This window comes from Globicephala melas, chromosome 1 (genome assembly GCF_963455315.2).
Source record: "Globicephala melas chromosome 1, mGloMel1.2, whole genome shotgun sequence".
NCBI classification, from domain to species: domain Eukaryota; kingdom Metazoa; phylum Chordata; class Mammalia; order Artiodactyla; family Delphinidae; genus Globicephala; species Globicephala melas.
This window is the reverse complement of record NC_083314.1, coordinates 76,773,484-76,786,704: the sequence shown is the minus strand read 5'-3', so window position 1 is coordinate 76,786,704 and position 13,221 is coordinate 76,773,484. Positions and strand designations below refer to the sequence as shown.

The 13,221-nt window shown below is 42.7% G+C and overlaps 1 protein-coding gene across 1 annotated transcript in view; it reads right to left on the bottom strand.

Annotated features, from left to right (window-relative positions):
* Positions 1-13,221, bottom strand: part of NUP210L (nucleoporin 210 like) — a 75,177-nt gene that overhangs the window by 4,176 nt on the left and 57,780 nt on the right. The window contains exons 30-35 of the mRNA XM_030841909.2: positions 12,883-13,100; positions 11,101-11,240; positions 5,698-5,824; positions 2,712-2,861; positions 772-1,022; positions 48-252 (exon numbers count right to left, since the gene is read on the bottom strand). Coding sequence (XP_030697769.2) covers positions 48-252; positions 772-1,022; positions 2,712-2,861; positions 5,698-5,824; positions 11,101-11,240; positions 12,883-13,100 — 1,091 coding nt within the window. The remainder of the gene's footprint in view (positions 1-47; positions 253-771; positions 1,023-2,711; positions 2,862-5,697; positions 5,825-11,100; positions 11,241-12,882; positions 13,101-13,221) is intronic.

Here is a 13,221-nt window from a genome sequence, read left to right as displayed (position 1 = left end):
GCATTCTTTTTGCCTCTAGATTAAAAATAGGCACCCCCAATGCTCACCTGTACCACACTTGCCTTTCATAGCTCTCACTCGCACAGCCTCAATTTGACTGGTGAGCACACAGGAAATATTGATGAAAACAGGTGATGCCATCTGCTGGAGGGAAGTGAAGTTGACTACTTTTATGGGGTAGATAGCCAGACCACGTGTGAGGGAAGAGTGCCTTTGGCCAGAGACTGCTAGAACTGGGGAGCTGGGGAAGACCTTGGAGAAAAGGAGATGGAACATGCTTGAAAGAAAAGTCAGTTTTGTGTCAATACATGCCAAAAATGAACATATACAGTAAGACATCTGGATTTCTAGTTCTAGCTAGCTGTCTGACAAGTCACTTTTTCTCACTTAGATGTGTTGAAGGATAAGGGAAGATGATCTGTGAGAATAATATAGCCTTCAAAAAAAGTTTTAAGCTAGCATTCTAAAATTGTTTCAAGCCAGCATTGGTGTTTTTATGTATATATATATATATATATATATACACACACACATATATATACACAAAAAAGTATTTGTGTTATCTTCCAGACTGACAAGGCTCTTGACCTAGAGTTTGGACTCTGGGGGCCCCCCTGGCATTGTGAAGGGGACAGATTTTCTTCATTTTGTTTAAGAATTTCCTGTGGTGAATTTTATCAAGTCATTCAGTAACTGTTCCTTTACCCTGGACTGAGAATTGAAAAATCTTTTTCAAAACCCTGACCTGTTTTGCTTCAGTCCTTAACATACCTCTAGTTTCTCAAGAACTCTGTCCACTCCCAGTACTCTTAGCTCCCCGATGTCTTTTTTGTGGCTAAGAACCAATTCTGATTGATTGATGTAAAAGGCTGGGATAAAAGGAATGAGGATTCTTTGCATTCCATTCTTGCTATGCTCACTGACAAGCGAGGCCCAACCATAGATTGAGGTGTCAGCCGTGCTGAGGGCCTGGAGTAGCTCCTCTGACTGGGGTCGAACCTTGATTAGGCAGACATAAACCCCTGAAGAAAAGAGGAAAAACTGAGCAGGAAGGTTCAGAGGCTCTATTTAGCCAACTGGATTAGGATAGGAAGGAAAAATATTTACATGCAAATTTAGAATGTGAACTCAAGTTTTGGGTATTCACTATTAGCATACTGTTGGCCACTATGGAGGAGTTTACCAAAGATGAAACAGTCCCAGGGAACCCACAGTTGAACTTAAGGATACCATTATTGGTAAATTGACATGTCAGGGAGTATTAAATAATACAGTGTAAATGGAAATTAAGGTGATATAGGATGAAGTAGTCAGAGTTGGATCAGTAAAGGGTTTTGTGGAAGAAAGGCAAGCTTTGAACATGGTTTAATCACTTCTCTATCAAACCACCTCTTGATGGCCTTATTTCTGTCAATAGTATTGTTTTTCTAGTTACCCATGCTCAACCTCAGTTGTCTTTTGACATCTATTCCTTCATTCCTATATCCAGATCTTGCTAACTCGTCCTTTGAAATGTCTCACATCTGGCCCCTCTGTTAGTATTTCTCTGTTAGTCTGGTCTAGACACTCATCAATTCATGCTTGGATTATTGCAATGTAAATTGCATTTACTAGTCTCCTTGCCTCTCATTCTTTCTTATCCATTCTGGGTACTGCCACTGTATACTTTTTTTTTTTGTTTTGCAGTACGCGGGCCTCTCACTGTTGTGGCCTCTCCCGTTGCAGAGCACAGGCTCCGGACGCGCAGGCTCAGCGGCCATGGCTCACGGGCTTAGTTGCTCCGCGGCATGTGGGATCTTCCCGGACCGGGGCACAAACCCGTGTCCCCTGCATCGGCAGGCAGACTCTCAACCACTGCGCCACCAGGGAAGCCCTTAGCCCTGCCATTGTATACTTTAAACTTATTTTTGAAAACTTTTCCAGGGCTGTATGTTGCCTGGAATGTCCTGTTCTCTTCACATCTACCTCAGTCCTAGTCATCCTTCTAAAGGTTATTTCCTCTGTAAAACCTCACACTGACTGCCAGGTTTGATGTAGATACTCCTTTCTTTCTGGCGTCCTAGCATCCCATGTATATCTTTATTCTATAACTAATCGCCCTGTGCAATTCTAGTAAGAGTTAAAAGCCTTGTCTTACTCCGCTGTACCTCCAGGGCCTGTCCTCGTACCAGGCATTCTGTTTGGTGCTCAACGGTTTGCTGAATGAACCTTCCATCAGTGGTTTCTCATTACTCATACCATTCAAACTGCCTGACCTTGGAGTAGAAACTCTTCCATGATACAGCATTACCTATTTACATTTGACATGAATTGTCTCATTTTAGATCAGTCGACTGATTTATTTAAAGTCCTCCCAGTGTCATGCCTGTTTCTGCTTTCCACTTGTTAATGCTGTTCTGCTTGGAATATCCTTCAGTTCAGCAACATTCAAACACTGTGCTACTAGTTGGGGATAAAAGATGAATGAGACATAATCCAAGCCCTCACAAAGATAACAGGCTAACAAAGGAGAAAGTATTAAGTTATAATAGAAAAGCATAGTATATTATAGACATGTGTTAAAAGTTTGTTGAATAAAAATGCTGACTGAGAAAGATTCCACAGTTATATAGCAGATGAAACTGGAAAGTAGAAATGCAATCCAATAAGAAAGTGACATTTGCACAAATGTGAAAACAAGGGGGAAACCAGATTCAACTGGTGGAACCCACCTTTCTCCATGCTGAAATCTGAATGGACATGAAAGACTTTACTTGCTGGAATGTCTAGTAAAGTATTACTGAACTGTACGTGGCACAGCATGAGGGTCTCTGGAAGAAGTGTTGTTGTAATGGCCAAGGCCTGACTTGGGGTGCAGGATCCTAATGAGCAGAAAAGAGATAAATAGCTCTCACTAAGGGGAATTTGTAAAAGGGGAGGCTATTATATAGAGGCAGTTTGGTACTAAAAAAACAAAACAAAGGGTCAGTTCTCCTTGACTTGCTACAGCTGTCTACTTGCCAGCTCTGTTGGGTCCTACCACAATCAAGGTGAAAGAGGATTGTAAGACCCTTGCTTCTGCTAGTTTGTGACTATAATGGGGCTTCTATTATCAATATCATAGCTGCTTTCCTCTTTCAAAGGTTTTTGGAATTCATCAGTGGGAATAAGATTACACAGAAATTGGACAGTTGTTGGAAATAAAGTGCTACACTTGGGAGGTAGCTTTTAAGTCTAGGAAGGTTTGTTTTCCAAAACATACTGTTTTGCAGCATGATTCAAGTCAAAGATCTCTAGAAGTTCATTACAAGTGGTGTCTTAAACAGGAGCCACGTAGCCAGCAAGAAACAGACTGGCACCAAGGTTGGGTCAGCTGCAATGGATGCATTTTAAATTAAATAGGAACTATGTCTTGTTAACAGGATTTTCCCCTGCACAGTTTCTTAACGGTCTTAGTTTGCTACAGCTCTTTCTCAGTTGCCAGCAGTCTAGGGACCATTCTCATCTTTTGGAGACTATCAGCAATATCAAAAGAACTGTTACATGAGGTTTCATAATAGTTGGGGTTTTAGAAAGATTCTGCCGGGGTGGGGGTGGGGGAGAATTACAGTCTCCTTGTAAAATTTAATAAGGTAGACAACAATGAGTGAATATGTTATGAAGAAACATTTAATACTTGGTAAAAGAACCTGGAGAATTTTAAAGATCAAGTTTTCTTATTTATATCTACATAGTTAGATTGTATTTTTAAGATTAAATACCTACTGTGAAAAGAAAATATATTAAGTGCTTAAAATTGAAGGATAAACAGGGTAATTAGAGTTTAAATTATCTTGTTTTATAAACAGTTATATTCTGTTATATTCTGGACTTCTCTGGTTGGTTTGTGTTTTCTCGCCCCCTACCCTCTCCCCACCCTTACCTTCCCCCTGCCCCCAAATCTGGAATTTGTTCTTTTTTTTTTTTTTTTAATGTTATTGTGGGTTTGCTTTTTTTTTTATTTTTTTTTTCCTTTTTTGCGGTACGTGGGCCTCTCACTGTTGTGGCCTCTCCCGTTGCGGAGCACAGGCTCCGGACGTGCAGGCTCAGCGGCCATGGCTCACGGGCCCAGCCGCTCTGCGGCATGTGGGATCTTCCCGGACCGGGGCACGAACCCGTGTCCCCTGCATCGGCAGGCGGACTCTCAACCACTGCGCCACCAGGGAAGCCCTGGAATTTGTTCTTTAAAAAAAGAGGAATGAAAGGATGTACATGGACTTTGGAGTGGAGCATATCCACCACTCCTGCCACTAACTGGTTGTTACCTTGTACAAATTACTTGCTCTTAGACTTAGTGTTCTCATCTTTTTTTTTTTCCCGACCAGGGATTGAACCCAGGCCCTTGATGGTGAGAGCGTAGAATCCTAACCACTGGACTGCCAGGCAATTCCCAGTATTCTCATCTTTAAAATGATGATAATCACTACATGATGAGATTGTTAAATGAGATAAAAGATATAAAAATTCCTAACATAGCATTTGGAATCTATTAGAAGCTTCTTGTATTTTAGTTATCTTTCCTCCCCCTTTTTTTTGACAGTAAGTCATGGCCCAATACAGAATGAAAAAAGAAAAGCACAAGGCAAATTTGCTGAGCGAATAACATTTCAGATATCATCTAGTCCAACAATTCTCAAGTCTTGGGAAGCTTTAAAAGAATTGTATCTTGGACTTCCCTGGTGGTGCAGTGGTTAAGAATCCACCTGCCAGTGCAGGGGACACGGGTTCGAGCCCTGGTCCGGGAAGATCCCACATGCCATGGAGCAACTAAGCCTTTGCGCCACAACTACTGAAGCCTGTGTGCTCCAGGGCCCGCATGCTGCAGCTACTGAAGCCCGTGCGCCTAGAGCCTGTGCTCTGCAACAAGAGAAGCCACTGCAACGAGAAGCCCGTGCACTGCAATGAAGAGTAGCCCCCACTCACCACCACTAGAGAAAGCCCGTGCGCAGCAACAAGGACCCAATGCAACCAAAAAAAAAAAAAATTGTATCCTAGGCTCTATCCCAAATTTATTAAATCTGGATGGAGCCTAAGAATCTATTTTTTAAAAATTTCTTTGGATAACCTTAAAAATCAGCCATGTTTAGAAATCCTTGGTCTAGGCTACCTCCTGATCTCAGGGTTATAACTAAAAAGACAACAGTGACTAGGTTGAGCCTATTTCAAAACCTTAATCCAGTCATAATTTCTGAGGTCTCATAGCACTCAATGATTTTTTTTTTTTTTTTTAGTCATTTGGCTGCGTCGGGTCTTGGTTGCGGCATGTGGGAGCTTTCCTTGCAGCTCGCGGGCTCTTCCTTACAGCACACAGGCTTCTCCCTAATTACGGCGTGCGGGTTTTTCTCTAGCTGTGGCGCGCGGGCCTCAGAGCATGCAGGCTCCAGAGCGCGTGGGCTCTGTAGTTTGCAGCATGCAGGCTCTCTTGTTGAGGCACAAGGGCTCAGTAGTTGTGGCTCACGGGCTTAGTTGTTCCCCAGCCAGGGATCGAACCCGCGTCCCCTGCATTGGAAGGCAGATTCTTTACCACTGGACCACCGTGGAAGTCCCTCAGTGATTTCTTTGTAAAAGTAGAATCAATTTTGAAATGAAAGAAAACTTGTATTGCTAATTCAAAGGGGCAAATGAGGGAGAATGGGAAAGGTGGGAATAATGACCCAGAACTATAAAGAGATTGCTGACCTTTAAGATTGACACCATTTCTGCCAGTGGTGATGAAGAGCTTGAACACAGTTGAATTGAGGGTATTGGTGAGATAAGTCTTAAGGTCATAACTGAGTGTTAATCTGGATGATGCATGGATCACCACCTGTCAGCAAACCAAAGGAAAATTGGTACCTAAGTTCTTAGAGAATCTGGTTCCCTTCTCCATCCCTCATAACTTATTTAGCTGAAAGCAGTTTCACACAAGAGCAAATTGCCCTTCTAGTGATCACATATTTGAGAACCACAAAATTTGTTTACTTTTGAGAAGAAAATAACATTTTTTTCTAAAAGGAGGTCTTTGTGCATTATTCCTTCTGACATATATTCCCTTTGTATGATTCCCTATTAGATGTCTTTGAAGACAGTTGCAATTTCCTTTAGAAAGTTTTCTTTTTCTCTCTTTAGTTGCATATAATCTCAACTTTTCTGAAACCTCAAAGTATTGTTTCTCTCAAAATACTTGTAATGTTCTGCCTTATATTGTAAGTATTTTTATACTTGTTAAAATCCCTCCCATTAGATTCCACGTTTCAACTTAGAACCCTAACATATCTTTGTACATCCTGTATTGTGCCTTGAATATAAGGCAAGTGCTTAATGATTACATTGAGAGAAGATGGTGATAATGATGGCCCTTTCCCCCCAAATACCTTCAACTTATTGGTTTATTTATTTATTTTTGGATTCTAACTCCTTTGGGTATCCTTGCCCTCTTTGTTTTTTTTGGCTGTGGCACACAGCATGCAGGATCTTACTTCTTAGTTCCCCAACCAGGGATCAAACCCATGCCCCCTGCAGTGGAAGCGCAGAGTCCTAACCACTGCACACCAGGGGATTCCTCCCAAATTCCTTCAATTTAAATGCAGTATACTGTCCAGTCTCCTCAGTACTACCATAGTTTTTTATTTTTTCATATATTCAAGGACCTTAAAACTGTAATAGGGAAGAACCTTTTGTATTCTACTACAAGTTAATCACTAAAGGGATGTTGCCTACAAGCTTAAATTATACATAAAGGCCCATCTCTGGGAACCCTGCTTCCCAGGAAATGAGCATTAAGCTAAAATACCTTTGTTTAGCTCACAGGAAACATCTTGACCAGGCCCACCTGTGAGCGACTGCAGGGATGAAAAAATGAACACGTCCCCCTGCTGGAGGCTGATGGGAACCAGGAAGTGTTTGACTTTGCCCCCTCCCCTTTTAGTATGGATATGGAACCTGAATTCTAACTCAGGCAACATGGTTCTTTGGGGCAGGAGCCCACCACCTTCTCAATTTGCTAGCTTTCCAAATAAAGTCGTTATTCCTTGCCCTCCCCCAACAACTTGCCTCTCAATTACTGGCTTGTCGTGCAGCGAGCAGTACGAGCTTAGACTCGGTAACTAAATCAAGTTAGTTATGTCAAGAGCTCAGTGAGGAAAGGAGTTTTGTCTTTTTCTCTTTGTATTTCCAGAGCCTAGCATAATCACTGACATGTAACAGGCCTCAGTGATTGTCTACCAGTTAGTGAATAATTAAATGAGCATTTTTACGAAGTACACCAACTGAAATATGACCTTTTGACTTATCTGTAGCCTCTGACATCATAGCGCATTCTCTCCCTTGCCTTTGTGACACCTTTCTCCTTGCTTTTCTAGCACCTAGAACCTTCTCAGCCCATTTTTCTAGTTGTCTTCTCATGCTGCCTTTCTCCTCAACCCTCTTATCTGCTCATGATACAAGTTCTCTTTGAATGTTATCCAATTTTTCCCTCTCTACCCTTAAAACTTACTCTGAAGCCACCCTGATTTATTCATTGGTCTTCAAACACAACATATACTTTTTATTTGCCTTTGTACATATATGCCTTCTCCCTTTCTTTTCTGCCAAATTCCTAATCCCAGGATTCAGTTTAAATGTCATTTGTGGAAAATTTAGCCTTAATGTCTAGGCAGAATTAGTGACTTTCTTCTGTATTTATTCTAAGAGCATTTCTGACGTGATCATTTATGTTATCATGCCATCTATATGTAATTATTTATGTTATGACTAGAGCTCTATAAAAGAAGGTACCAGATACCATGTGGGCACTTATTGGGCAATTTACTCATTTATAAAATTGGGATAATACTTTGCAGGGTTGAGAAGATTAAAAATGGTAGTTGTACTGTATATAAAATGAAAAATGAGGGGCTTCCCTGGTGGCGCAGTGGTTGAGAGTCTGCCTGCCGATGCAGGGGACGCAGGTTCGTGCCCCGGTCCGGGAGGATCCCACATGCCGTGGAGCGGCTGGGCCCGTGAGCCATGGCCGCTGAGGCTGCGCGTCCGGAGCTTGTGCACCGCAACGGGAGGGGCCACAGCAGTGAGAGGCCGGCGTACCCCCCAAAAAAAAAAAAAAAAAAGAAAAATGAAAAACAATAGATGCAGAGTGCCAAGCCCATAGTAGATGCTCAAAAAATAATAGCTATTAAGAGGAATGAAAAGAGGAACAAACAGATTCTTTGGGCACAGAGGAAGGAGATGTTACATATATTTAAGGGGGAAATAGGAAAGGCTTTATAAAGCTTACCTATTCACTTGTTCACCCATCTCACCTACTCAAGGGTATCACTTAAGCAATTCTCCCTACTCCTACATCAAATTTTCCTTCTCTACTGAATCATTTCCTAAGGCATTATTTCTCCCATTTTAAAAAACAATCAACAAAACAAACTCGACTCCAGTTCCTTGAAGAGGACTGTCTCCAAGTCCTCTTTTTCAATTCTCCAATCAAACTTCCAGTCCCTTTATTCCACTGAAGCTACTCCTCAAAGTCACCAGCCTCCATATTGCAAAAAACCATCAGTCATTTCTCAGTTTTCATATTTGACCCATCAATAGCTTTCATGTGGTTGATCTCCCCCTCCTTCCTTGAAATACCTTCTTCACTTGGCTTCCCGGACACCAGGATTCCCGGGTTTTCCTCCCATTGCCCATTCTTTCTTTTTTTTTAATAAATTTTTTCTTTTCTTTAATTTTTATTTATTTATCTTTTTTTGGCTGCATTGGGTCTTCATTGCTGCATGCAGGCTTTCTCTAGCTGCAGAGAGCGGGGGCTACTCTTTGTTGCAGTGCGCAGGCTTCTCATTGCGATGGCTTCTCTTGTTGCGGAGCACAGGCTCTAGGCGCACAGGCTTCAGTAGTTGTGGTGTACGGGCTTTGTTGCTCTGCAGCATGTGGGATCTTCCCAAACCAGGTATCAAACCCATGTCCCCTACATTGGCAGGCGGATTCTTAACCACAGCGCCACCAGGGAAGTCCCATTCCCTGGTCATTCTATAAATCTTATAAATTCCTATAAATTTCTTTTGTTCCTATTCTTCTTTCAGAGCTCTTAATATTGGAGTGTCCCCAGAACTTAGTCCTTGGACCTCTTCTCTATTTACACTCATTCTCTTGATGATCTTATGGCTTTTTTTTTTTTGGCTGTGTTGGGTCTTTCTTGCTGTATGTGGGCTTTCTCTAGTTGTGGCAAGTGGGGGCTACTCTTCGTTGCGGTGCATGGGCTTCTCATTGCAGTGGCTTCTCTTGTTGTAGAGCACAGGCTCTAGGCACACGGGCTTCAGTAGTTGCAGCATGTGGGCTCAGTAGTTGTGGCACTCAGGCCCTAGAGCTTGTGGTCTTCCGTAGTTGTGGCGTGTGGGCTCAGTAGTTGCAGCACACAGGCTTCCATTGCAGTGGCTTCTCTTGTTGCAGAACATGGGCTCTAGGCACACAGGCTTCAGTAGTTGTGGCACGCAGGCTCAGTAGTTGTGGCTTGCAGGCTCTAGAGCGCAGGCTCAGTAGTTGTGGTGCATGGGCTTAGTTGCTTCTCAGCATGTGGGATCTTCCCGGACCAGGGCTCGAACCCGTGTCGCCTGCATTGGCAGGTGTATTCTTAACCACTGCACCACCAGGGGAGTCCGATCTTATGGCTTTAAATATCTATGCCAATGACTCTCAGACTTTTCTATCTAGCTACCTCAACACATCCATTTGACATCTAATAGACATCCAACTTTACATGTCCAAAACTGATCTTCTCTCCAAAACTGTTCCACCTACAGTCTTACGCATTTCAGTTGATGGCAATTCTGTCCTTTTAGTTGTTCAATCAAAAATCTTAAGTCATTCTTGATTCTTTCACACTCTACATATAGTAATCTATTGGGAAATTGTATCAACTATACCTATAAAATATATTTAGAATCTGATCAACTTTTTACCACCTCCTCTATTATCACCCTGATCCATCATACTCAGCTGCGTTACTGCAATTATAACCTCCCAACTTGTCTCTCAGCTCCTACTCTTTTTTGTTTCTTGGCTGCGTTGGGTCTTTGTTGCTGCGTGTGGGCTTTCTTTAGTTGTGGCGAGCGGGGGCTACTCTTCGTTGCGGTGCGCAGGCTTCTCATTTTGGTGGCTTCTCTTGTTGCGGAGCACAGGCTCTAGGCGCACAGGCTTCAGTAGTTGTGGCTCACGGGCTCTAGAGCGCAGGCTCAGTAGTTGTGGCACACGGGCTTAGTTGCTCTGCAGCATGTGGGATGTTCCCAGGCCAGGGATTGAACCCATTTCTCCTGCATTGGCAGGCGGATTCTTAACCACTGATCACCAGGGTAGCCCTCAGCTCCTACTCTTGCCCCTACAGTTTAGTACCAACCAGTAGCCATGGTGATATATATATATATATATATATATGTTTAAATTAATTAATTTTTGGCTGTGTTGGGTCTTTATTGCTGCGCGTGGGCTTTCTCTGGCAAGCGGGGGTTCCTCTTCATTATGGTGCGCGGGCTTCTCATTGCGGTGGCTTCTCTTTGTTGTGGAGCACGGGCTCTAGGCATGCAGGCTGCAGTAGTTGCAGCATGCGGGCTCAGTAGTTGTGGCTGGCGGGCTCTAGAGCGCAGGATCAGTAGTTGTGGCGCATGGGCTTAGTTGCTCCATGGCATGTGGGATCTTCCCGGACCAGGGCTCGAACCCGTGTCCCCTGCATTGGCAGGAGGATTCTTAACCACTGTGCCACCAGGGACTCCCTCATGGTGATATTTTAAATTATAAATCAGACTAGTCATTCTTTTGGTTAAGAACCTTAATCACGATTTACCTTTATGTTCCAGTAAAGTTTGTTGGCTGGCTTTATATCTGATATGTGAGTGTATTTCTTTTCATAGGATGTGCTCTCTATATGCATATTCCCATATATTGAAATAGTTACTCTAGACTCTTCAACTCTTTTTTTTTTGGCCACGTCACATGGCTTGCAGGATCTTAGTTCACTGACCAGGGATTGAACCCAGGCCACGGCTGTGAAAGCCTGGAATCCTAACCACTAAGCCACCAGGGAACTCCCATGAACCCTTCAACTCATAACATTAGGTTTACCTCTCGATATGTTTTCACTAGTCCTGGAATGTCATGAAAAATTGTTGCTATTCCTGGACTCCTGGCCACTCCTACCCCAGTGACAATGTCTGTTTGTAGAATATTGTCATTAGCAGAAATCATCCACATCCCGGGTTCACCTAGGAAAAAACAAGAGAAAGCACTTGGCTGCAACCTTTGATATGATATAAATTGGTCACTCTAACCTTACTCAGAATCCAAGTCAGTAGACCATTCAAGCATACATATCCCTTCCCAGGAGGAGCACCCAGCTTTGAGGGTAACTTTGTTTTTTTTCTTTAAAAAAAAATTTTTTTGGCCACGTCACGTGGCACGTGGGATCTTAATTCCCCGACCAGGGATCGAGCCCAGGCCCCCTGCATTGGAAACGCAGGGTCTTAACCACTGGACCGCCAGGGAAGTCCCTAACATTGTTTTCTTAATGTCGGGTTCCCCTTCGTATGTCATGCCAGCAAAATAAAACAGGAACTGCTGACCTTCACAATCACAAAAGAAGCTACTTAGTTGGAGAATGTAACCGTTCTCCTTAGGAAAAAGAAAAATGCTTTTTACACATAGGAATAACACTCTGATTAAACTTTGTATAGACCCTGCTAAGGATGAATCTGCTTTGACCTACTGATTGATATCAGCAGGAAGACTGCAAGCAAGTGTCAACTGGCAGAAGAGAGGATTCGTTTACTTAGGTTTAAGTCCCAAGGTGGCAGAGGAATGTCAAATATTAGATTAGATTACTGATCCTGGCATGTGGCCCTTCTGCTTCCTCATCCAAAGTGGTATGGATTTGAGATGCCCAAAAAATTCCAGAATGGAAGACAGAGGGACAGTCCTGACAGAACCTAGGAAAAGGGAGTAAAAAAAGCCTCTGGTTCACTGACAAAAGATTAACAGTCATGGTATTGTAAGCACAGTTAGCTCACTGGCCATGGATTACATGTTAGTAAGTAGTGGTTGCTTACAAGTCAACTTTTACAGGACTGGAGGATTTGACCTAGGCTGAATAGAGTTTGCTTTGTATCAAGTCCAAAATATACAGTTAATGTCCAGTATTACATCACTTTACCCAAACATATGTATCCATAGTTCCCCAAAGAGGACGCAAAGCCCAAGCCACATACCACCCCAGCCAGCCTTACTTGGATGGATTATTTGGTTGCATATACCCAGTCAGTATATACCATTTTGGGATATGCTACCTGGAAGCCTAAAGATATAACACACATTTCCTAACCCAAGACTGATTTTCTGTAACTCAGTAGTACTTCTTAGAACAGAAATGCTTTGCTGATCAAGAGTATAGTGTAGCCTGGTACAAGGCCAAACCTTCTTACAGTGATGGTATATGTAGAAGTTAGGCCTTCAGATGTGCCTCACAAAACAGTGTACACACAATTGGTTCTTAGAACTAAAGCCTTATTGCCCTTTCCTTTTATTTCATCCTTTCCTGATGTTCAGCTTAGCAGTTACCCTCCTTCAGAAGCCGGGAATGGAGGAGAAGGCACAGTACTCTACACTGCCTATATATTCAGTACACACTTGGCAAATATTACTGGCTGACCTCTAATTGGCTGGCTATGGAGAGAAATGGGCACTAAACTGAGAATTATCAGTTAACATGAAAAATAAAACACACAAAAGTATTTTCTTTCTCAGAGAGCCCCTTAGATTTTAGATAATTTGGAAAAAAAAAAAATCATCTAAGGGATGAGTTGCTTTCTAATCCTGTCAGTTGTGAGGTTGAGACAGGGAAGGTATCCAAACCATTCTGGTTGAGGAGGTGAGTACTGAAGCAGATGACATCTCCGACAAAGGTAAGCTTGGTGTCTGGCTCGATGGCGTGCTCTACAGAAACAGGAATATAATCTGCCATGCCGGGATGTCTCTGGTCCCAGAGCCTCACAAGTGTCACCCCTCTGTTCACAGCCTGAGCCATGTAAGTATAGTTCCTATTCCCTGGTCCAATAAGCAGCAGGTCATCTCTGAAAGCAGACATGAAAGGTAGAAATCTCTGAAAAGAGTCAATAGTTAGGAAACAGTTCTGGAGGCAGACCCTATCACAACATTTTATATTCAATAGCTCAAAAGTTCAGATGGAGTTCT